Source organism: Gopherus flavomarginatus, chromosome 18 (assembly GCF_025201925.1).
Source record: "Gopherus flavomarginatus isolate rGopFla2 chromosome 18, rGopFla2.mat.asm, whole genome shotgun sequence".
Lineage (NCBI taxonomy): Eukaryota > Metazoa > Chordata > Testudines > Testudinidae > Gopherus > Gopherus flavomarginatus.
Window position 1 is genome coordinate 20174882 of NC_066634.1, and position 22162 is coordinate 20197043.

General features: G+C 62.5%; 1 protein-coding gene across 3 annotated transcripts; it reads left to right on the plus strand.

Annotated features, from left to right (window-relative positions):
• The first annotated feature begins 494 nt into the window (after positions 1–494).
• On the plus strand, positions 495–21765 carry SYMPK (symplekin scaffold protein). Of its 3 annotated transcripts, none has more exons than XM_050928061.1 (27): positions 495–568; positions 1172–1425; positions 2520–2585; positions 3043–3096; positions 3605–3678; positions 4377–4503; positions 4809–5058; positions 5233–5403; positions 5756–5995; positions 6613–6767; positions 8270–8420; positions 9211–9445; positions 11072–11222; positions 11300–11535; positions 12192–12273; positions 12608–12721; positions 13097–13244; positions 13760–13920; positions 15997–16105; positions 16327–16427; positions 16928–17018; positions 17397–17498; positions 17781–17968; positions 19307–19483; positions 20217–20306; positions 20616–20921; positions 21477–21765. In XM_050928061.1, exons 2-27 carry the CDS (start codon positions 1318–1320, stop codon positions 21645–21647), a joined length of 3858 nt encoding a protein of 1285 aa, XP_050784018.1. In that variant the 5' UTR covers positions 495–568; positions 1172–1317; the 3' UTR covers positions 21648–21765. The 3 variants fall into 3 exon arrangements, with proteins under 3 accessions (XP_050784018.1, XP_050784020.1, XP_050784019.1); XM_050928063.1 differs by having other exon boundaries at positions 9232–9445; XM_050928062.1 differs by having other exon boundaries at positions 1175–1425.
• Positions 21766–22162: the final 397 nt, after the last annotated feature.

The window sequence follows — 22162 nt, forward strand, 5'->3', positions numbered from 1 at the left end:
AGGGGACTCCACACACTGCCCCCGTCATGAGCGCCGGCTCCGCAGCTCCCATTGGCTAGGAACTGGGCCAATGAGAGCTGTGGGGGCGGTGCCTGCCCCAGACTCCTCCCCCCTCGCAGCTTCCTAGGACTGTGTGCGCCCCTCCCCCATGGCTCCGGTGGGGGCTGTGAGCCTGCCCCCCCCCCCACGTGACCTGGTCACCCTATTGGGGAGGCTGCTGAGATTGGAGTCAGAGGGTCAAAGGGCATCAAAGGGAAGCTGCTGTGATCATGGCAGTGGGGTCAAGGGTCAAAGGGCACCGAGGAGAGGTCGCTGTGGCTGGGTTCATTGGTCAAAGGGCAGGAGGCAGCTGTACCATCTCCCCCTCGCCCCTCTCCGGCAGGGGACTCGGTTACCCAGCACCCCCCGCGGCGGCCCCTCCCAGCCCCCTTCACCCAACAGAACTACATGCCCCAGGCGGCCTTGCGGTGCGCGCCTGCGCAGTGCGTACCGCCCGGGCAGGGGAAGATGGCGGCCGGGAGGGGGCCGCGCGGAGCTTGAGGGGTCGCGGCTTGGGGCGGGCGGGAGAGTGAGTGAGCGCGGGAAGGAGGGGGGCTGGGGGGTTACGAGGGGGGCAGAGTGGGGAGGGGGCTGCCTGTGGGGGCCGGAGGGGGGGTTGCGAGGGAAGAGGGGCAAAGGGGGGAGAGGGCCGAAGGGGGGTTTACAATGGGGGGGTTACGAGGGAGGGGGTTGCGAGGGAGGCAGGGTGGCTGGGGGGGAGGGGACTGGCGGGAGGGGGGTTACAATGGGGGGGTTGCGAGGGAGGAGGAGCCGACGGGGGGTTTACAGTGGGGGGGTTACGAGGGAGGGGGTTGCAAGGGAGGCAGGGTGGCTGGGGGGGAGGGGACTGGCGGGGGGGCTAAAGGGGGCTGCCCTGGGGTGATGTGATCACTGGGGCGGTGCTGATGGGGGCTGGGTTGGGGGGAGCAGGGGGCAGATAGGTATCCCATGGGGGCAGTGGGGCAGGCTGGGGTTCCTGTGGGGTGACAGGGCATCCAGGCCTGGGTGGTGCCAAGGAGGGCTGGGGGTATCTGGGTGGGAGGGTGTTAGGCTGGGGCAATGGGGTGGCCTGGGCTTTCATGGGGGGGCCAGGGATTGTGTGGGGCAGGGTGCTAATGAGTCTCCTCATTAGCAGCCGGAGCAGAGAGCCCCAGGACCTCCTGGGCTGGGGAGACGGAGCTGCCCTCTCACCCGTCTAGCCCAGGCACAGACACCTTGGCAGGGGCGCCCTCCCGCTCTCGGCTGGGAACGGCTCACGCACCGGGTGCCCGTGTCGCCATGGCCAGCCGCGCAGGGGAGGGCAGCAATGCCCGCATGAGCATCGCCTCCCAGTTCTTCACCCAGGAGGAGGCCAGCGGCACAGACAGCATGACAACCTCGGAGAGGGTGCGTGGTGTGGGGAACAGGCAGCGAAGGCTGAACGTTCAAGTGGCCTGGGACTCAGGCCCTCGTCCCTTTTAGCCAGTTAGCCCTAGACCAGGGACAAGAGAGGTGGCTCTGATCTGGCCCTAGGTCTTACACACTAGCTGCCCAGGGGTTGGGGGAGTGGGATACAGGGCCTTTCCCCTCTAGGGGTCACCACTCCCAGGGCAGGGGGAGCGGCTGGATCCTGGGTGTTGGGACTGGGATAAGGGCCTTTCCCTGTAGAGGGTGCTGGCTCTATTCCAGCCCCAGGGCAGGGGGAGTGGAACAGGTTACAGTCTGTTCACCTCTCTTGCCAATTACAGTCCAGTTTCAAAGCGTATCGTGAATGTTGGGGCCAGGTGACATGCCCCTCAGTGATCCTTCTGTACAATGTGTTCACTGGCTCTGTCAGGTTCTTGCGAGGCAACGTAGTCTGGGGGCAGGGCACCAGTCTGGGACCTGGCAGAGCTGGCATCTATCCCAGCTCTGCCGCTGCCCCACTGAGTGACCTCTCCCTGGGCCTGTCTTGTCTGCACGGCTTTTATCCCAGGGTCACTAACGCAGGATCGGGATGTGTTACTTTTCCTGGTATATTGCACTGGTGCAACCCTGGTGTGGACTCAGCTACTCTGGCATCAAAGTGCCTTATCCTAGAATTCCCCTTCCCCTCACCAATATAAGCACCTTTACAATGGTACAGCGGCATCCATGCTGGAGGGAAACTAGACTGGTGTGGCTAGCCTAGCACAATGAGGACCTGATCTCAGGCCCTAGGCACTACCATAATGCTAATGGGACAGGAGTCCGTCACCAGGGCAGCCATCGCCATTTGTTGCGTACCCTTCCCAAGCTACCTGTGTGTAGCCCCTCTGTACCGGGCAGCACTTCTAACTTGGTTTCTGTCTCTGCTTGTGGTGCTGCTTTGTGCCGTATTAGCGGTTAACTTAGGCCTGTCCTGAACTCCCAGCCTAGCTTGGCCCTTGAGTGTTGCCTCCTTCTTCAGTTTGCTCCATCTTGCGAGAGATTCCTCGGAGCCGGGCCAGCCTTGAATTCCATTGTGCCTCCTCTCTCTGCAGGTGGTGGATCTGTTAAACCAAGCTGCCCTGATCAGCAACGACTCTAAAATCAACCTCCTCAAACAGGTGAGCGAGAACGCTGCTCCTCCCTGCAGCAATGGGATGACAGTGGGCTGGGATGCAGGGAGCTGGGAAGAGCTGTACAGGGGCACGAGGCCCCATGCCTGCCTGTCCAAGGTGCAGCCAGCAGGGCCAGGGTCAAATAGCACCAGCTTTTCTTTCATGCCCCCCAGATTCCTGCCTGGCCTTCTCCTGAGGACCCACACCTTCCCCATCTCTCTAGCCATTGGCCCCCCTCTGGCTTCCCCAGGATTCTCTGACTCTGGCTCCTTTGAGGGACAGGACCTGCTGCTGGGCTCACCTGGTTCTGTGAGGAGCTCCTTGGTGTTTCAGAAACGCTGGACAGCGGCTGGGTCCATGGGGCAGGGTGCTGCTTTGGGGGGAGGCAAATGGGCGATAGCTGATGCTGCAAACCCCTCCATCTGCCCAGGTCTCACCCGCTGCTGTTCTGCTTTCCCCACAGGTCCAGGAGCTAATTATAAACAAGGACCCCACGCTGCTGGATAACTTCCTGGATGTGAGTAGCCCTGGGTGCAAAGTTGGGGTGCCGGGGACTCCTCTGAAAACAGCCTTTCCTGACTTTCCTTGTGCCCGTAGCAATGGCTGGTGCAGTACCGCTGGCACTGCAGGCCGTTCACTCAGCAGCCCCCCAACCCTCTGATGGCTGAGTGAGGTGGAGAACTCCTTGGATCGACACAGAGCATCAACTGCCTACTCAGCGGGCCCATGGTGCGGGGGAGGGTTGAGGTGTGAGCGGCTGCCCAAAGGCTGCTCGGTTTCCAGCTGGAGCCCGACGCCCCTCAGGCTTGCCGTGTCCTGGGCAGTGCCAAGGCTGGCAGCTTAGGCTGCTCAGTGTCAAATATTCTCACCTGGGCCTAACCTAAAGCTTTCTGCAGCCACCTCCCTGTCCTGGTTCGGGGGCAGCCTAACTCTGCCCTGCTCTGGCCCCCTTCCGCGTCTCGGCCAGCTCTGCTGCCTGCTGGGCAGCTGGGGCCAGCCCTGACCGCCTGCCTCTTCGGCTGCAGGAGATCATCGCCTTCCAGGCGGACAAATCCATCGAGGTGCGGAAGTTTGTCATCGGCTTCATAGAAGAGGCCTGGTAAGAACGGATTTGCTGCTGCCTCCTGGAGCCACTGGGTATAATTCTCCTTCCCCCACAGCTTCCGAGCCCTCAGGGTGCTACAGATCTGTACAGCTCCTAGATGGGGCCCCCAGCCAGCTCCTTCCCCACACCCCACAGGCGGCAGCCGCCGCTGGGACTCTTTCATCCCGCTACCTATGGCGTCCCCTGCTGGGAGGGGCTGAGTCAGAGCTCCCTTTAGCCAGCACAGGAGTGTCCCAGCAGCAGCCTGCAGAAGAGAAGTCAGCCACCTATGGACCGAAGGGACTGGGCTTTTGCCTGGGGGGTGGCTTCCAGGGCAGGGCAGGTGCTTATCCCTTGTCTCCAGCTAAGATCCCTCTTGTGAGCAGAACCTGGTAGATTACAACAGGGGCTGTGAAGAGGCAGCACTTATTGGTTCTATTCCCAGCTGTGGGAGGGGATTGGAGTCAAGTGGTTGGGGCTGGGAGCCAGGACTCCTGGGTTCTATGTCTTGATCTGCCATTGACTCCCTGTGTGACCTTGGCGAGTCTCTCCCCCTGCCTCAGTTTCCCCACCTGTACAAGGGGTGAGGTTTCCACAGAAGCCAATTGCTCTGGTCCTAGATGAGGGTATGGTTGCTGCAGTAGCTGCTTGCCCCACCTCCAGCCAGCGCTGTGTCTTCCCCCCTGAGTTTGCTGTCTCTCCCCTGCCCCCAGCAAACGGGACATCGAGCTGCTGCTGAAGCTCATCGCCAACCTGAACATGCTGCTGAAGGATGAGAACGTCAATGTGGTGAAGAAGGCCATCCTCGCCATGACCCAGCTCTACAAGGTGGCGCTGCAGGTGAGCGCCCCTCGGCCAGCCTGCGCAGCCCACGCCTCTCCCAGCAGGGGGCGCTGGCTGGGGGAGGAGCTCCTGGCTACTGCAGCCCTGGCCTCTCCCAGCAGGGGGCGCTTCAGGGCGCTGGGTGGGGGAGGAGCTCCTGGCTACTCCAGCCCCAGCTGCTCCAGCAGGAGGTGCTGTAGGGAGAGCGCCCGGCTACTCCAGGCACAGCCTGTCCCCACAGGGAGCGCTGTGCTCAGCAGCCGGCCTTGTTGGTGCTCAGTGGCTGGCCTCAGTGCTCACCCCTCCCTTCTGGCTCCCGGCAGTGGATGGTGAAGTCCAAGGTCATCAACGACCTGCAGGAGGCCTGCTGGGAGATGGTGTCGGCCATGGCCAGCGACATCATCCTGCTGCTGGACTCGGACAACGATGGCATCCGCACCCACGCCATCAAGTTCGTGGAGGGGCTGATCATCACGCTTTCGCCCCGCATGCCGGACTCGGACGTGCCCAAGCGCCATGAGAATGACATCAGCCTTGACCGCATCCCCAAGGACCACCCCTACATCAAACACAGTGAGTGGGGGCCCAGCGGGGCTCTCGGAGCTGGGTTGGGTGACCCACTGGGGTCCCGCTGGCTGCCTTGGCGCACGGCCCCCTAACAGCACTCGCCCACCCCTAACCTGCCTTCTGCTGCGCGGCCCATGGCTTGTGGCCTGTGCCATGACCCTGCCCGCTCCTGCCTTTCAGATGTGCTGTGGGAGGAGGGCAAGGCGGCCCTGGAGCAGCTGCTAAAGTTCATGGTGCACCCGGCCATCTCCAGCATCAACCTCACGGCGGCGCTGGGCTCCCTGGCCTCCATCGCCCGCCAGCGGCCCATGTTCATGGCCGAGGTGATCCAGGCCTACGAGACCCTGCATGGTAAGTGCTGCCCCTCCCTGGCCTGAGCTGCTGGGCCCAGCACTCGGCCTGGGGCTTCCCCTGGGCTTTGTGTGCGTTAATGATCGAAATCCCAACGCTTGACCTGACTCCCAGCCGCGCCCCCCCCACTCCCTGGTCAGGAATAGAACCCAGGAGTCCTGCCCCTCCCCCGCTTTGCACCCACTCCCTACCCAGGAGTCCTGACCCTCAGCTCCTCCCTCGCCCTGCACCCCACTCCCTACTCAGAGCCAGACCCCAGGATTAGCTCAAGCCTCCGTCCTACAGTGGGGCCCTTCTAGGGTAGCCCCCCTCCCGCGTACCTGACGCCCCTTCCATGTCGCCCTCCCGCCAGCCAACCTGCCGCCGACGCTGGCTAAGTCCCAGGTGAGCAGCGTCCGCAAGAACCTGAAACTGCACCTGCTGAGCGTGCTGAAGCACCCCTCGTCCTTCGAGTTCCAGGCGCAGATCACCACCCTGCTGGTGGACCTGGGCACCCAGCAGGCCGAGATCACCCGCAGCATGCCCAGCCTGAGGGAGCCGCGCAAGCGCCCGCGGGATGACAGCGACCCGGCCCTGAAGAAGATGAAGATGGGTAAGGGGGCGGGGCGGGCCTCGCTCTGCTGGGAGGCCCCATTTAGCAGCAGCCGTTCCTGGGGGTGGGATGCCTTGGGAGAGCGGGTGCAGGCAGATGAGATGTCCGGGGGGCCCCCTGAGCAGCGAGTTTGTCCCAGTTCCCAGAGGGAAGTGATCAAGGGAACAGCTCAGTTACTCCAGTCTCAGCCTCTCCCAGCAGGGGGTGCTGTGGGGGCCTGGGAGCACTGGCATCCCAGACATCATCTCAGTTGGGCTCCTGGGTGCAGCCTGCGCATCAAAGTCGCGGATCCAGAGGTGCGGAGCAGCCAACTTGTCCTTAGAGGTGGAGTTTCTAAGGCAATGAAATCCCTCTGCAGGGCTGGCTAAGGTTGGCAAGGGGCAGTGTCTGGGGCGGAAGCTGCCTCACCTCTGCTGGGGCCATACCAGCTGTGGACCCTAAGGTGCTGGTCCCAGGGGCTGCCGGGAAGGTGTAGCTCTGTGTGCACACGGCATCTGCTCTGCGGCACCTGCCAGGAGCCTGCCCTCTGCTGTCAGGCCCAGAATGGGGATGGCACTGGCCCTGGCTGTCTGGGGCTGGTAGTGCCCTCGACTCTAACCCCAGGCTTTCCGGCACAGAGCCACCTCTCGGGGAGGACGACGAGGATAAGGACCTGGAGCAAGCAGCCGCGCCGCCACCCAAGCCCTCTGCCCAGACCAGCACCCATTCGGACACGGACATCACAGCCGAGTTCCTGCAGCCCCTGCTGACACCAGACAACGTGGCCAATCTGGTGGGTGAGGTTGGGCCCTGGCTCGGTGCTGGCCCCTGAAATGGACAGCCCTCCCGACACCCTGCCGGGGGACGGGTGTGTTGGGCTGCAGCTGCCGGGCCTTGAGCAGCGGCTCCTGTTCTGGCTCACAAGCCAAAGAGTGTCAGGCCTGCTGGACGGGAGACCTGTGGGGAAATCCAGGAGGTTCAGGGCATGGGACAGCTCAGCAGGAGGCGCTCTCCTCTTGCAGTCAGTGCTGACCTCAATGCCATGGTGCATGGGGTCGCTGTGCTGCGGGGAGTGGGACAGGGGGCTCAGCTTGGGGCAGTCTCACCTTGTAATCAATGCTGACTCCAGTGTGCCGCCAGGGGGGCGCTGTGCCGTGGTGCGGTTGGGCGGGGGCTCGGCGGGGGGCGCTGGGCCGCAGGGAGCTGGGGCGGGGGCTCGGCGGGGGGCGCTGGGCCGCAGGGAGCTGGGGCAGGGGCTCGGCAGGGGGGGCGCTGGGCCACAGGGAGCTGGGGCGGGGGCTCGGCAGGGGGGAGCTGGGGCAGGGGCTCGGCGGGGGGCGCTGGGCCGCAGGGAGCTGGGGCGGGGGCTCGGCGGAGGGCGCTGGGCCGCAGGGAGCTGGGGCGGGGGCTCGGCGGGGGGCGCTGGGCCGCAGGGAGCTGGGGCGGGGGCTCGGCGGGGGGCGCTGGGCCGCAGGGAGCTGGGGCGGGGGCTCGGCGGGGGGCGCTGGGCCGCAGGGAGCTGGGGCGGGGGCTCGGCGGGGGGCGCTGGGCCGCAGGGAGCTGGGGCGGGGGCTCGGCGGGGGGCGCTGGGCCGCAGGGAGCTGGGGCGGGGGCTCGGCGGGGGGCGCTGGGCCGCAGGGAGCTGGGGCGGGGGCTCGGCGGGGGGCGCTGGGCCGCAGGGAGCTGGGGCGGGGGCTCGGCGGGGGGCGCTGGGCCGCAGGGAGCTGGGGCGGGGGCTCGGCGGGGGGCGCTGGGCCGCAGGGAGCTGGGGCGGGGGCTCGGCGGGGGGCGCTGGGCCGCAGGGAGCTGGGGCGGGGGCTCGGCGGGGGGCGCTGGGCCGCAGGGAGCTGGGGCGGGGGCTCGGCGGGGGGCGCTGGGCCGCAGGGAGCTGGGGCGGGGGCTCGGCGGGGGGCGCTGGGCCGCAGGGAGCTGGGGCGGGGGCTCGGCGGGGGGCACTGGGCCGCAAGGAGCTGGGTGGGGGCTCAGCAGGAGGCACTGGGCTGTGGGGTGGGGGCGCTGCAGGCGGGGGGGGCTCAGCAGGGGGCGCTGGGCTGCAGGGAGCGGGATGGGGGCTCTGGGCTGCGAGGAGCAGGGCGGGAGCTCAGCGGGGGCACTCTCTGTTGGCCTGGTGGGAAGCCGGGGGGGCTTCGCTGCTGGAAATGGCTCTTGGCCTCAGCAAGCTGGTGGGGGGCTAGGCCTAGAGCACATGGCCTGGGGCCCATAAGAGCAGCGCCTTCTGCAGGGTGCCCCCCCCGCGGGCTGCGTCACAGCCATGTCCTGCCTCTCCTGCCCCAGGTGCTGATCAGCATGGTGTACCTGCCCGACACCATGCCTGCCTCCTTCCAAGCCACCTACACCCCTGTGGAGTCGGCTGGCACAGACGCCCAGATCAAGCATCTCGCCCGCCTGATGGCCACCCAGATGACAGCTGCAGGGCTTGGGCCAGGTATGTCTGCTGGGGGGAGTGGGGGGCTCCCTTGTAGCACAGGTAGAGCTTGGGGGGAAGGGGAGCTAACGACGGGGAGACCTCAGACTCGTGCCACCTCCCCTGCTTATCGGCTCCCTGCCTCCTCAGCCTTCAGGAGCCCTCCCCGTCCACAAGATTCCTTGCTGCCAGCTGGGGGCGAGGGGTGCAGGTTGGGAGCGAGGGGTGCAGGCAGAGCTGGGGGGAGCCCAGGGCTGGGCTAGCAGGGGGCTGCGGGTCGGGAGTGAGGGGTGCAGGCAGAGCTGGGGGGAACCCAGGGCTGGGCTAGCAGGGGGCTGCGGGTCAGGAGTGAGGGGCACTGGCTGAGCTGTGGGGGGAGCCCAGGGCTGGGCTAGCAGGGGGCTGCGGGTCGGGAGCGAGGGGTGCAGGCAGAGCTGGGGGGAGCCCAGGGCTGGGCTAGCAGGGGGCTGCGGGTCAGGAGTGAGGGGTGCAGGCAGAGCTGGGGGGAGCCCAGGGCTGGGCTAGCAGGGGGCTGCGGGTCAGGAGTGAGGGGTGCAGGCAGAGCTGGGGGGAGCCCAGGGCTGGGCTAGCAGGGGGCTGCGGGTCAGGAGTGAGGGGCACAGGCATAGCTGGGGTGGGGCTAGGCTGGCAGGGGGCTGTGGATTGGGATAGAGGGGCATCAGCTGAGCTGGGGGTAGCTGCAGCTCGTTTCCTGCCTCCACTCTCCTTTGCCTGGGGCTGGTGCCCGGGGGCCAAATGGCTCTGCCTGGCCTCGCGAGGGCACCATGAGTGAGACGGCTCCTTGGCACAGGCTCCTCTCCCCGTCCCCCAGGCGTGGAGCACACCAAGCTGCTGAAGGAGGAGCCGAAGGAGGAGAAGCTGGCAAAGCCTGAGAGCGTGCTGATCAAACGGCGCCTGTCCTCGCTGTCCCAGGGGCAAGCCATCTCCGTGCTGGGGGCACAGGGCTGCGTCACTATCCTCCTGGAGCAAGAGGCCCCCCAAGCCAAGCGGCGGCCGGAGCCCATCATCCCGGCCACCCAGCCCAGGTGAGGCCTTTCGGGGGGGGCGCTCAGGGTCTGTGCTGAGCCCAGGGGTTATAGGCCCCCGGGAGGTACCCCAAGAGGTCGTGCCCTTTCCAGGGCTGCCTGGCAGCGCTGCAGATACTAACAGGCACTGATCCCTGATGGGGTGAAACCTCTCCGAGCAGGAGTCTGCCCATCAGACTGGGCAGAGCTCCCGGTGGGCGGCAGGGGGTGCTGCGGAAGAGCCAGCTCTGAGTCCCTGCACCAGAGCATAGAAACGTAGGCCCGGGAGGGACCTCGAGAGGGAAACTAGGACCACGTAATAACTCACTTACCCCTGCCAGCTGTTCGTCCAGCCTGCTCTTAAAAACCTGCAGGGACTGAGATTCCGACCCTCCCTGGGCTTAGCTACCCGGACAGGAACCTGTTCCTAATGTCTGACCTAAACCACCCTAGCTGCAATTTTAAGCCCATTGCTTCTTGTCCTGTCCTCAGAGGTTAATGAGAACAATTTTCACCCTCCTCCTTGTAACCACCTGTTATGTACTTGAAACTGTTATCATGTCCCTGCTCAGTCTTCTCTTCTCCAGACTTAAACCCAATTCATCCAGTCGTCCCTCATAGCTCATGTTTTCTAGCCCTTTCATTGGGTTTGTTGCTCTTCTCTGGACTCTCCAGTTTGTTCACATCTTTCCTGAAACATGGTACCTAGAACTGGACACAATCATCCAGTTGAGGCCTAATCGGTGCAGACTAGAACGGAAGAATGACTTCTCTTACAACACTCCTGCTAATACAGCCCAGAATGTGTGCTTTTTTTTTTTTTTTTTTTTGCAACAATGTTACACTGTTGACTCATATTTAGCTTGTGATCTGCCCTGACTCCCAGATCCCTTTCCGCAGTGCTCCTACCTAGGCAGTCATTCCCCATTTGTACGTGTGCAACTGATTGTTCCATCCCAAGTGGAGTACTTTGCATTTGTCCTTATTGAATTTCATCCTATTTCCATCAGACCATTTCTCCAGTTTGTCCAGATCATTTTGAATTTTAATCGTCTCCTCCAAAGCCCTTGCAACCCCTCCCAGCTGTGTAACATCCGCAGACTTTATAAGTGTACTCTCTATGCTGTTATCTAAATCACCGACGAAGATATGGAACAAAACCGATCCCTGCGGGACACCACTCCATGAGCCCTTTCAGTTTGACTGTGAACCACCAATACCACTGGGAGGGCTTTAGGGCAGAGAAGAGGCGCAGAGGTTATGGCACTTTGTCCTGGCGGGAGCCGTGCAGGCTCCTATGGGGTCCCTCACGGGGTCTCTCTGTGTCCTCATTGTTTACACACCTCTCTGCCCCCTCCAGTCTGTTGTCCTCCAGCTGCCAAGCCCTGTTGAGTTCCTGGTCCTGCCTGAGCCCCCTGCTACGGTTAATGGTCAGGCGCTGATTTCTCTCAATCCCCCATGACGTGTTGAGCCAAGCCAGCTCTTGATGGCATGTTCCCATTGCCCAGATGCCTGGGGCCTTGCCGCTGTGCTTGGCGGGTAGTGCTGCCAAGCCGAACGGATAATCTGAGGCGTGGGTGGTTTGTGAGAGAGTTACAAACCGTGCCCCCCTCCGGCACTGAGCCGCACTCTAACTCCCCGCTCTAGGCTGGCAGGCGCCGGCGGGCGCAAGAAGGTTTTCCGCCTGAGCGACGCAATCAAGCCGCTGACGGACGTGCAGATGGAGAAGCTGAAGCTGGGAGCCGTGAAGCGGATCCTGTGCTCAGAGAGAGCTGTCGTCTGCAGTGGGGCAGCCCAGGTAGGCACCAGCTCAGCCGCAGCGGGGCAGGATCTGGGTACCATCCATGCCTGACCCTCCCCTTCTCTCCTCCCCAGGCCCGTGTCAAGATCCTCTCGTCCCTGGTGACCCAGTTTGACGTGCCCCTGAAAAGTGAGGTCTTGGCGTTCATCCTGGACGACATCCGCAACCGGCTGGACCTGGCCTTCGCCTGGCTGTACCAGGAGTACAACGCCTACCTTAGCACGTACCCGTCCGGCTCCTTGGAGAGCTACGACGAGTGCCTCATCGGCCTGCTCTCCGGCCTGCAGGAGAAGCCAGACCAGAAGGATGGGTGAGTGGCCTCGCTGTGGGGGCAGAGCTTCAGGGGGGAGGAGTTGAGAGGCGGAGCCTTGCCAGCCTGAGTCATTGGTCTGGACCCAGATTAGCCTGGGTTGGGGACATGCTCCCTGCCATCTCCTGGTGTGAACTTAGCCTATACCATGAGCTGTGACCCTGCTGGGATGTCAGTGCTGCGAGCTTCCTCCCAGCAGTGCCTAACTCGGGCTCCAGGACTGCGAGCTTCCTCCCAGCAGTGTCCTGCCTGCAGCAGCTAGGGCTCCATCAGCGTGACCAGCGCAGCATAACTAACACTCCTGCTGGGACCAGCTCCCTGCCGTGTCATGGGACTGCCAGCCTGGCCCTACCTGCCGTGCTAGGAAGGGTTTCCAGGGGGCAGGTGTCCCCATCACACAGCAGTGAGCATCCTCAGTCCATCCCAGCATGGGGGTGCAAGGGCTCTGGAGCCAGCACTCTCAGCTGGAGACATCTGCCTGCACTTCCTGTCCTAAACATCCTGGATAATGCAGTGGGACAGGTGTTCTCTCCCTTTTCCGGCCCTGGCCCACCCCAGAAGTGGCTGCATCTCCGGGGCAGGCGAAGGGCCCCTTTTCAAAGGGAACCTGGGGGCCGCAGCCCAGTGATGATGGTCTGTGTGTGCGCCTCCTGCAGGATCTTCACCAAGATGGTACTGGAAGCCCCACTCATCACAGAGAGTGCCCTGGAGGTGATCCGCAAGTACTGCGAGGATGAGGTGGGTTCGAGGAGCAGAGAGGGGAGAGCGGCTATTAAAGAGGCACCGTCCTTGCCTAAGAAGATCCTAACCAAACCCATGATCCCTCTTGCAGGGGGGCAGGGCGGGGCTGGCATCTCCCTGTCACATGGTGTGTGCACCCAGTATCTGTGGGCAGGCTCCTGTGATTCCCGCCCCACCGCCTGCGTCCCTCGCCTGGCACTTGCCTGTCCACATTATATCGAGCTCCTCCGGCTGAATGCATAGAGCTGATTCCCAAGCCTGTGCGGGGGGGTGGGGGGTTCCAAGCCGAGCCCCTGGGGGACCATCTGCTCACTGACGTGGTCTCTCGCAGAGCCGCACCTACCTGGGGATGTCCACCCTCCGGGACCTGATCTTCAAGCGCCCGTCCAGGCAGTTCCAGTATCTGCATGTGCTGCTGGACCTCAGCTCCCACGAGAAGGACAAGGTGAGTCAGGCAACCGGGAGCCGGTGTCTTGTATTGTCCAGCTCCTCTGTGCTTTCATTCAGCCAGGCTCGTCCCCTGAGATACTGCCTCAGGCTAGCCTCCCGCTGCCCTGGCTGCGAAGTCTCAGGAATCCTGCCGATGAGACCTGTAACTCAACTCCTCACTGCTCCCCCAGCGGCCTGAGCGAGATGGAGAGTTCCCAATGGTGTCCTAGCCAGATCCCAGCCCTCTGTCCCCCAGCAGCTAATCAGGGGTACGACTGGAGCGCTCGTGGGGCATTGCTGTGCAGCTGTCTTCAGCTGCCCCCTGCCGCAGAGGTGGCTGCCCCTCAGTGCTGGGTGAGCGCTCCCCTCACACGCCGTGTCTGCCCCGCAGGTCCGCCAGCAGGCAATCCTCTTCATCAAACGCATGTACGAGAAGGACCAGCTGCGGGAGTACGTGGAGAAGTTTGCGCTGAACTACCTACAGCTCCTGGTGCACCCCAACCCCCCGTCTGTGCTCTTCGGCGCCGACAAGGACACAGGTAACAAGGCGGGGCCATGCATGGGGTGGGGACGACCAGTGAACCTGGGCTGCTGTCCTGAGGGGACACTTCTCAGTGTCGCTAGCTGGTGGGTCAGATCTCCCCTACTGCGCTGGGCTGCAGCACCAGCCATGTGGGGGTCCCCCAGCCTGGTACTGGTGGCTGCTCCCCACTCGGTCATTAGAGGAAGGAGGCCTGTGCTCGTAGCCACGGGGAATCCCAGGGCATCTCAGGCCCATGGCTGGGTTCTGCCCACGAGCCGGCATTACCGTGGTTAGCGCTCCTACCCCGCTGTGCCAGTAGCCATCTGCTGCTTCCATAGCCGAGGATCCGAGAGCCTCTCCTTAGAGTTAATGGGGCCAGCCGCTGGCCCCTTTCTGCAGTCTGAGCCCGTCCCTCAGTTCCCTGCTGGGCTGTCGCCAGAGGTCGGGGCAGCTGCTACTCTTTCCCCTGGTTCTCCAGCTGCGGTTGTTCGCTGGGAGCCCCACGACCGATCTCCCTCCCTTGTCGTGCAGAGGTGGCTGCTCCCTGGACTGAGGAGACCGTCAAGCAGTGTCTGTACCTCTACCTGGCCCTGCTGCCGCAGAACCACAAGCTGATCCACGAGCTGGCATCGGTCTACACGGAGGCCATCGCTGACATCAAGCGCACTGTGCTGAGGGTCATCGAGCAGCCGGTGAGCACGCCGGGAAAGGCTCTGCAGGGACCCCCTGCAGCGGTACAGGGCTCTCTGTGCAGGTGGGACAGCGAACTGTAGCCACTGCAAGGCCGACCCCAAAGCAAAGGGGCATCGGGGCCTGTTGACTTGGAACTGTCTGAGCCCAGGGCTGGAGACTGAATTCCAAGCTAGGCTCTTGAGGCAGGGGCCATCTTCATGTTGTCTGTATAGCTCCTAGCACCGTGGGGGGCTGCTCCATGACCGGAATGCCTAGATGCTCCCATAATACATCTAATAGCAAAGCAAAAGTACAGTGCCTAGCACAGTGGGGTCCTGGCTGTGACTGTGGTTCTTAGGCGCTACTGTAATACATCTAATAATGATTCAGGCAGATGGGTCACACTTTCTATTAAGGTTCAGGTTAGAAATAAAAAGATTAATGGATGATTGACAGCTGTCTTAAAGCTGGGTTGATCAGCTGTTCTGGAGTCCAGAAACCCCAGCTGGAAGGGGCCCCCATGCGCTGTGGCCGGGCCAAGCAAACCTAGCCCCAGCCCTGACGGGTTTGTCCAGCCTGATCTTAAATCCTCCAATGATGGGGATCCCTCAGCCTCCCTGAGAAGGCTGTTTCGGAGCCAAACTCCCTGAGAGCTGGAAAGTTTTTGTCCGAATATCTCACCTCAGTCTCCCTTGCTGCAGATTAAGCCCATTGCTGCCTGTTTTCCATGTCCACTGAAGGGAGGACAATTGATCCCTGTCCTCTGTCTACCAGCCCTTAACGAATTTGACAACTGTTCTCCGTTCCCTGCTCAGGCTTCTTTTCTCAAGGCTAAACGTGCCCAGTTTTTTTTTTAACCTTTCTTCCTAGGCCAGGTTTTCGAAACCTTGGATCGTTTCTCTTACTCTTCTCTGGACTCTCTCCAGTTTGTCCACATCTTTCCTGAAATGTGGCACCCAGAACTGGACCCTGTTCTCCAGCTGGGGCCTACCCTGGGGCCAAGTACAGCAGGGCAGTTATACCCCATGTCTTTCCTGCGACACTTCGATTAATACACCCAGAACAATGTTCGCCTTTTTCACGGCTGCATCAGATTCTTGGCTCACATTCAATATGCGATCCGCCCTAACACCCAGCTCCTTTTCAGCAGTACGACCCTCTGATTATTCCCCATTTTGTAGCTGTGAGTTTGATTTTTTCCTTCCTAAGTGCAGTACTTTGCACTCACCTTGATGGAATTTCTTTTTGCTGAATTCTAACCCTCTCCTCCAGAGTGCTTGCACCCCTCCCAGCTCAGGGTCAGCTGCAGGTTTTATAATCACACTCTCCACCCCATTCTCTGGGTCAGCAATGAAAATACTGAAGCGGACCCAAGACCGACTCGTGTGGGACCCGATAGATACATCCTCTCACTTGGGCATCGAACCATTGATAACGGCGCTTTGTGCCCCCACCTTATCGTAATTCCATGTAGAGCGCATTTCCCTAGTTCGCTTCTGGGACTGTCAGGTGGGACTGTGCAACCTGACTAAAATCAAGCTGCATCCTGTCTGCTTTCCCCTACCTCTGAGATCAGTAACTCTGTTGGAGGAGGAAATGAGGTTGGTTTGGGATTATTTGTTCTTGACAAATCCATGCTGGCCATTCCGTATAACCCTGTTATCCCCCAGACTGCTCCTGACCATGGCTCAGAGCCATCTCTGGTGAGCAGCCAGCCTGGGGTCTGTGCTCTGCTTACAGCCTCTGTCCATCCCCCTTTGCCTTTTCTGAACAGAGCCTAAAGCAGGAGCGTCCCATGCAGACTCCAGCCTCTGGCGGGGAAGGTACAAACAAAGAGCATTACCTGGCCGTGCTGCACGGATCGGGTTAGCCAGCTGCTGGGCCACCTTGCAGCAGGGTGGGGAGGGTCCCAGGGGCGTGGGGGTTTGGGGTACTCAGCTGCGTTCCACTGGCTGGGTTCCCTTGGGGATTGGCTGGGGGGTGGAGCCACGGCCATGTTGCGTGTGCTGACTTCGCACAGTTGATTCCTTCCCCCCACTATCTGTGGTGATTATCCTCTGAGACTGCCTTGTCTGTCTCTCCCCCTCCTTGGCCAGATCCGTGGGATGGGGATGAACTCCCCGGAGCTGCTGCTGCTTGTGGAGAACTGCCCCAAAGGGGCCGAGACCCTGGTGACCCGATGCCTGCACAGCCTGACGGATAAAGGTATCGGTGCCCTGCCCCGCGCTGACACTGTTATCCAGATGAGTGGGCATTCGGAGGGCTAGAGCAGGGCTGCTGGCTTTTCTCCCTGGCTGGCTGCCCTGCCCCGTGCCTCAGTTTTCCCTCAAATGGGACTGTTGCTTCCCCAAGCGTTCTTCACCGCCGGGCTCTCCTGCCTGCTCTCCAGCCCTTCCCCCGGCGCTGACCTCCCCTTGCTCTCGCAGTGCCCCCGTCTCCTGAGCTGGTGAAGCGAGTTCGTGATCTCTACCACAAGCGGCTCCCAGATGTCCGGTTCCTCATCCCTGTCCTCAACGGCCTGGAGAAGGTAGGACCCCGTGGGGCCTGGCGGGAGCTGCTAAGCCAGACAGGGCTCCTGGCGTCTTGCCTGGCCCAACTGCTGCCACAGCCAGAGTAGGGGAGTGGCTGGACAGTCACTGTCTAGGGGAGACTGTTCTTATGGGAGGCAGTAGGCTCTAGTGATTAGAGCAGGGGAGGTTGGGGGCTGGGAGCCTGGACTCCTGGGTTCCATTTGGAATGGGGTCTAAGTGGTGAGAGAGGGGTAGGGGGCTGGGAGCAATGACTGCTGGGTTCCATTCTCGGGGGGAGGGGGTGGAGTGGCATCTAGTGGATAGAGTGCAGGGGGGGCGGGGGCTGGGAGCCAGGACTCCTGGGTTCCGTTCCTGGCTTTGTCACTGGCTCAGTGTGACCCCGAGTCCATCATGTCCCCTTGCTGTGCCTCAGTCTCCCCTGTGTTAAATAGGCCAGAGGGTCATGTGGCATAACCGATATCTGCCGAGCTCTCCCTCTCTCTTCTCCCTGCTTCAGAAAGAGGTGATCCAGGCTCTGCCCAAGCTCATCAAGCTGAACCCTATTGTGGTGAAGGAGGTGTTCAACCGCCTCTTGGGGACTCAGCATGGTAGGTGCCAAGCCGAGGGGCCGTGATTTCTCTGTTCTGCAGGGCCAGCTGCCAGCATGATGCTGGGAGATGGACTGGCGCCGACGGACCCTGGGGTGGGGGCAGACAATGGTGCCATGACACTGAGTGGGAGGACAGTTGGGGGTCAGTCCTGCCATATCCATTCCAGGTGGGGGTAGGAGCTTCACGGCCCAGCCAGGGAGAAGCCTGAGCCTGGGAAGTTTCAGGAGCCCCATCTCTTGTGGGGAGCCTGGGGGAGAAACCGATCTGGGCAGCAGGGCCCTATGCCGCCCAGCACAAGCCTCCCACTAGGGCACAGTGGGTCTGCACAGACAGCCCGGCCTCCCAGCTCCTCCTCCCTCTCTTTGCCCTATGCAGGCGAAGGGAATTCGGCCGTGTCCCCCCTGAACCCCGGGGAGCTGCTCATCGCCCTGCACAACATCGACTCCGCCAAGTGTGACATGAAATCCATCATCAAAGGTAAGGGGGTGCCGGAGGCCTGGGTGGAGTCGGACAGCGGGGATGGCTGCGTCTGGTGAGCCAGCCCTTTGGCTGTCTGCGCCCCTGCCCTGCCTTCACTGTCTTGCCTCTTCCTCCTTCCCCTTGACTGGCAGCAGGCTGGCCCACGGGTGGGAGCCGGGACTCCGGGCTTCTCGTCTCTCGCCCACTGGCGACCCGCTCCCTTCTCTGCCTCTTCGTGTGTCTCAGCCACACCCCGAAATGCCCGGCGGCCTCGGCTGAGGTCATCTCTTCCTCCCACAGCCACCAACCTGTGTTTCGGGGAGAGGAACGTCTACACGTCGGAGGTGCTGGCCGTGGTGATGCAGCAGCTGATGGAGCAGAGCCCCCTGCCCATACTGCTCATGAGGACGGTCATCCAGTCGCTGACCATGTACCCACGCCTGGGCGGCTTCGTCATGAACGTCCTGTCCCGCCTCATCATGAAGCAGGTGGGAACCTGGCCCTGCGGCGCCTCCTGCAGCCTGGCCAGGCAGCCTAGCGCTGGGACCCCGGCACAAGCTAAGCTGGGTTGGGTTAGCCCCCGGAAATCCCAGGGCTTCTAAGGAGTTTATGGAGGGATGGTATGATGCAATAGCCTAATTTTGGCAATTAATTGATCTTTGAGTTTTAACAGTAAATATGCCCAATAGCCTGTGATGGGACACTAGATAGGGTGGGATCTGAGTTACTACAGAGAATTCTTTCCTGGGTGCCTGGCTGGTGAGTCTTGCCCACATGCTCAGGGTTTTGCTGATGGCCATATGTGGGGTTGGGAAGGAATTTTCCTCCAAGGCAGATTGGCAGAGGCCCTGGGGGTTTTCACCTTCCTCTGCAGCGTGGAGCACAGGTCACTTGCTGGAGGATTCTCTGCCCCTTGAATTCTTTAAACCACAAGTTGAGGACTTCAATAGCTCAGACATGGGTCAGGGGTTTGTGACAAGAGGAGTGGGTGAGATTTTGTGGCCTGCATTGAGCAGGAGACCGGACTAGAAGATTGTAATCATCCCTTCTGACCTTCAAGTCTGAGTCTGAGTGGGGGGGGGGAGGGGGGGAATGATCCACTAGAGGGCGCTTGTCTTGCTGGGCCCTGTTAAGCCAGTGCCCTGGAACTAGGGGCTCTGGAGCTGGCATTGTCATCTTCCGGCTGAGCCATCACCCCAAGATCCCATCGCTGGCTTCTGTTGTGTCCACTGTCCTGGCCCGTTCCTCCTCTCCTTTCTTCGGCCTCCCTCAGCCCCACTCCTTGCACTTAGTCTGCATTTCTTGTCCTAAACTACCATGCGCTGGTGGCATCTAGCTGTTGACCAGCTGGTGAGTTCCTCCCCAGAGGTGGCCACATCCTAGGGCCAAGGAAAGCGATTTATCCGAAGTAGCTAGGGGAGGGGCAGCTCTTCGCCTGTCCCCCAGACAGCCCACGTCTCTCCATTTCTCAGCCCTGCTCCCCCTCGGGCGTGGGCTCCGGAGGTGCCTGTGACAACGCCAGGCCTCTGCCCTGCTCCAGATGCGCCTTGCCCCCTCGCTGCTCCGCCAGCCTGCCTGGCTCTCAGCACTGCCTCTGGGTGGGCATCTCCCCAGCTCTGAAAGGGCTGCGATGGGGATACAGGTGGCTGGTTGCTACCCAACAGAGGGACGCCTGGCTCATACCCCAGCAAAGCCCTGGCCAGAGCGAGGGTGACCCGCTGACGTGGAGGGCTGGCTGAATTGGCTGCCCCTTGGGCCCACGTGGGTGTGCGGGGGAGCGCACAGTGGAAAGGCCCCTCTCTTAACTCCTCCCTTCGCCTTCCCAGGTGTGGAAGTACCCCAAAGTGTGGGAGGGCTTCATCAAATGCTGCCAGCGCACCAAGCCCCAGTCCTTCCAGGTCATCCTGCAGCTCCCTCCGCAGCAGCTCAGCGCCGTCTTCGAGAAGTGCCCCGAGCTGCGTGAGCCCCTGCTGGCCCACGTCCGCTCCTTCACCCCACACCAGGTACTGGCCTGCCCCCTGGAGGGCAGAGGGGGGTCATGCAGGAGACTGGGGGCTGAGTGTAATCCTGGGGGGCGGGGGAGGGCACACAAGTGATGAGGGTGGGTATGCAGCTGCCCTCCCCTTTAATAATTAGGGACAGACTGCAGGCCCGAGCGTGCAGTGCTTCCCTTCAGTCTAACCAAGGTGGGGGTGTAGGGAATGGAGCTTTCTTTAGGGTTTGTTCTCAGGCAGTTCCCTCAGGGCTCCAGCACCCCCACCATCACCCTCCTGCCCACCCCCCTGCATTGGGGCAGATGGGGAGTCAGGCTGCGAGTCACCAGCCCTCAGCAGGAGGAGGGTGGCCCTAGTCCCAGCATCTCTTGGAGCCTGGTGCAAGTTTGCCCCCTAGTGTGCTGGGCTCTTTCCCTGTTTGGTTGTGTCCCCCCCCCAGCAGTGGGGCTCCCCTCTCTCCCCTAGGGGACACAGCTCCCAAGCCCCCCAGGGGCGGCTGTCAGCCTGTGCTCAGCCTTAAACTCACCTGCTGCGACTAGGGACTGCTCCCCAGGACAGCTCTTCCCCCATCCCAGGGTAGGTCCTTACGGGCTGGCCTCTCGCTCCAGTTGGGAGCTGGCTGTTCCCAGGGCAGGGGAGAGGCTGGAGCCCCGGCCCCAGGCAGCAGGCACTGGGTGCGTGGACCCATGCTCCCGCATGCTTCGCTCACCCAGCCCCTCTTTCCCCTCCCCACCCTTCACAGCAAGCGCATGTCCCCAACTCCACCATGGCCATCCTGGAAGCCAGCAGCAAGCAAGAGGTGGAGGTGAAAGACTCCCAACCGCTGGAGGAGGTGAGCGGAGACGCCTGGGCTGGGAGGCTGGGAACCGGGCCGGGGAGGGAGGGAGTCAGTGCCTGAAGGCACAGAACAGAGCCGTGCGCTCAGGGAGGTGCTGTGGGGGGACTCTCAGACCAGCCCCGTGGTTAATGCTCTGCTACAGAGGCCCAGGGTCTGTGGGCCGGGCCTCGTCTATTCCCCCTGCAGGCTGGCAGGGAGCGGGGTCCCCAGCCCAGCCTCTCTGAGGGGAGTCCTTTGCTACCCCGACTCGAAGGGATGGGGAGGGGTCCCTTCCTTGGCTGACGGTGCTTTGTCCCCGGGCAGGAGGAGCTGGAACCCGTGCCCCTCCTCCCACGCATGTCCCAGGACATGATCGCTCTGCGGCTGGCCCAGGAGAAGGCGCTCAAACGCCAGCTGGAGGAGGAGCAGAAACTGAAGCAGCCTTCCAGCCAACCACGCCCTGCCCACGCCCTGGCACCGCTGCCCCCCGAAGAGCCCATGGACTTCCGGGAGGAGGGGCCTGAGGTGGAAACGCCCACCATCTTCATCAGCATGCAGGAGGAAGAGGAGGGTTCAGGCGGAGATGGGTCCCTGTTGGACTCCAGCGTGGAGGGGCCCCTATCTGCAAAGGTACGTTCTGGGGGCAGGCGGAGGCTTGGCAGAGCTCGTGCATGGAGTCAGGACTGCACCCAGCCAGGGTCCCATTAACCCCCCGCTGGCCTCAAAGCTTCCTACTTCTTGGCCCCCAGTGTCCCCTAGCACAGAGGGGTGTACAGGGAGTGCTGCTGCGTACTGGGGACCCTCCCCAAACACTGCAGCACCAGGGGCCCTGCCCCATGGTGGTCAATGTGGCTCCCCCACTGAGCCCCTGTGCAGCCACTGGTCTCATTGGTCAAAGGATGGAGCCAAGGGCCTGCCCAGTGCCTTTGGCCCCTCTCCTTCCTGCCTGAGGCTGGGAAACTGAGGCTGATGTAGAGATCTTGGGGGGCAGGATTGCTCCAGGATGAGTGAGGGACAGTTGAAGAGATCCCAGGTGGGGATGACATGACCCCTCGTGGGGGTCGGGGTGGCAGTTAAAGCTAGAAGCCAGCTCAACAATGGGTCCCTTGGTCTGTCTGGCTGTGGGGCTGGGGTGTCTCCATTCATGAGGCATCTTGTCTGCCCCCTTTCCCTGCCCCACACCAGGAAGCGAAGAGCAAGGAGGCGGGAGCCAGCAGCACCACTGAGGGGGAAGCAGAGAGCAAGCCCGAGAGCCTCACACTGGAGGAGCCGGTACCTGGCGGGCCCCAGCCCATCAGCCAGCCGGAGGAGCTGCCAGAGCCTGGCAAGGAGCAGGAGCAGAAAGCAGAGAGCTGATGGGGCAGTGCCGCCCCGTGGAGGGCAAAGATACTCTGGGGGGAGGATGGGGAGGAGCAGAAACTGCATAGCTAACGGCCTGGCTCTGGGCCAAATAAAGAGTCGCTGTTCCTGGGTCCTTCTGCCTCCTTGTCTGCATGGGGCGCGTCCTTCCCGCCGCCGGGTCCATCTCCCGGAGCAGCCTCCCCCAGGGGAGAAAGGGAGCGGGGGGGGGGCTGGGGGGAGCGGGGAGGCAGTGGGGGCTGAGGGAGGGGTTGGGTGTGGCCTGTGGGGGGGCTGAGGGGGGTAGATGGGGGAGGGGCAGTGGGTGGGCTGAAGGAGGGGTTGGGTGGGGCCGGTGGGGGGGCTCAGGGAGGGTAGATGGGGGAGGGGCAGTGGGTGGGGGCTGGGGGAGTCTGGGGGGAGGTTGCAAAGGATCAGACCTTATGGAGGGTCATTGAGGGGGTGGAGCCGGGGGGCGGGGTCTCTAAGGGGCGGGGCCTAGTGTGAGAGCGGGAGGGGCGGGGCCTAGGGGA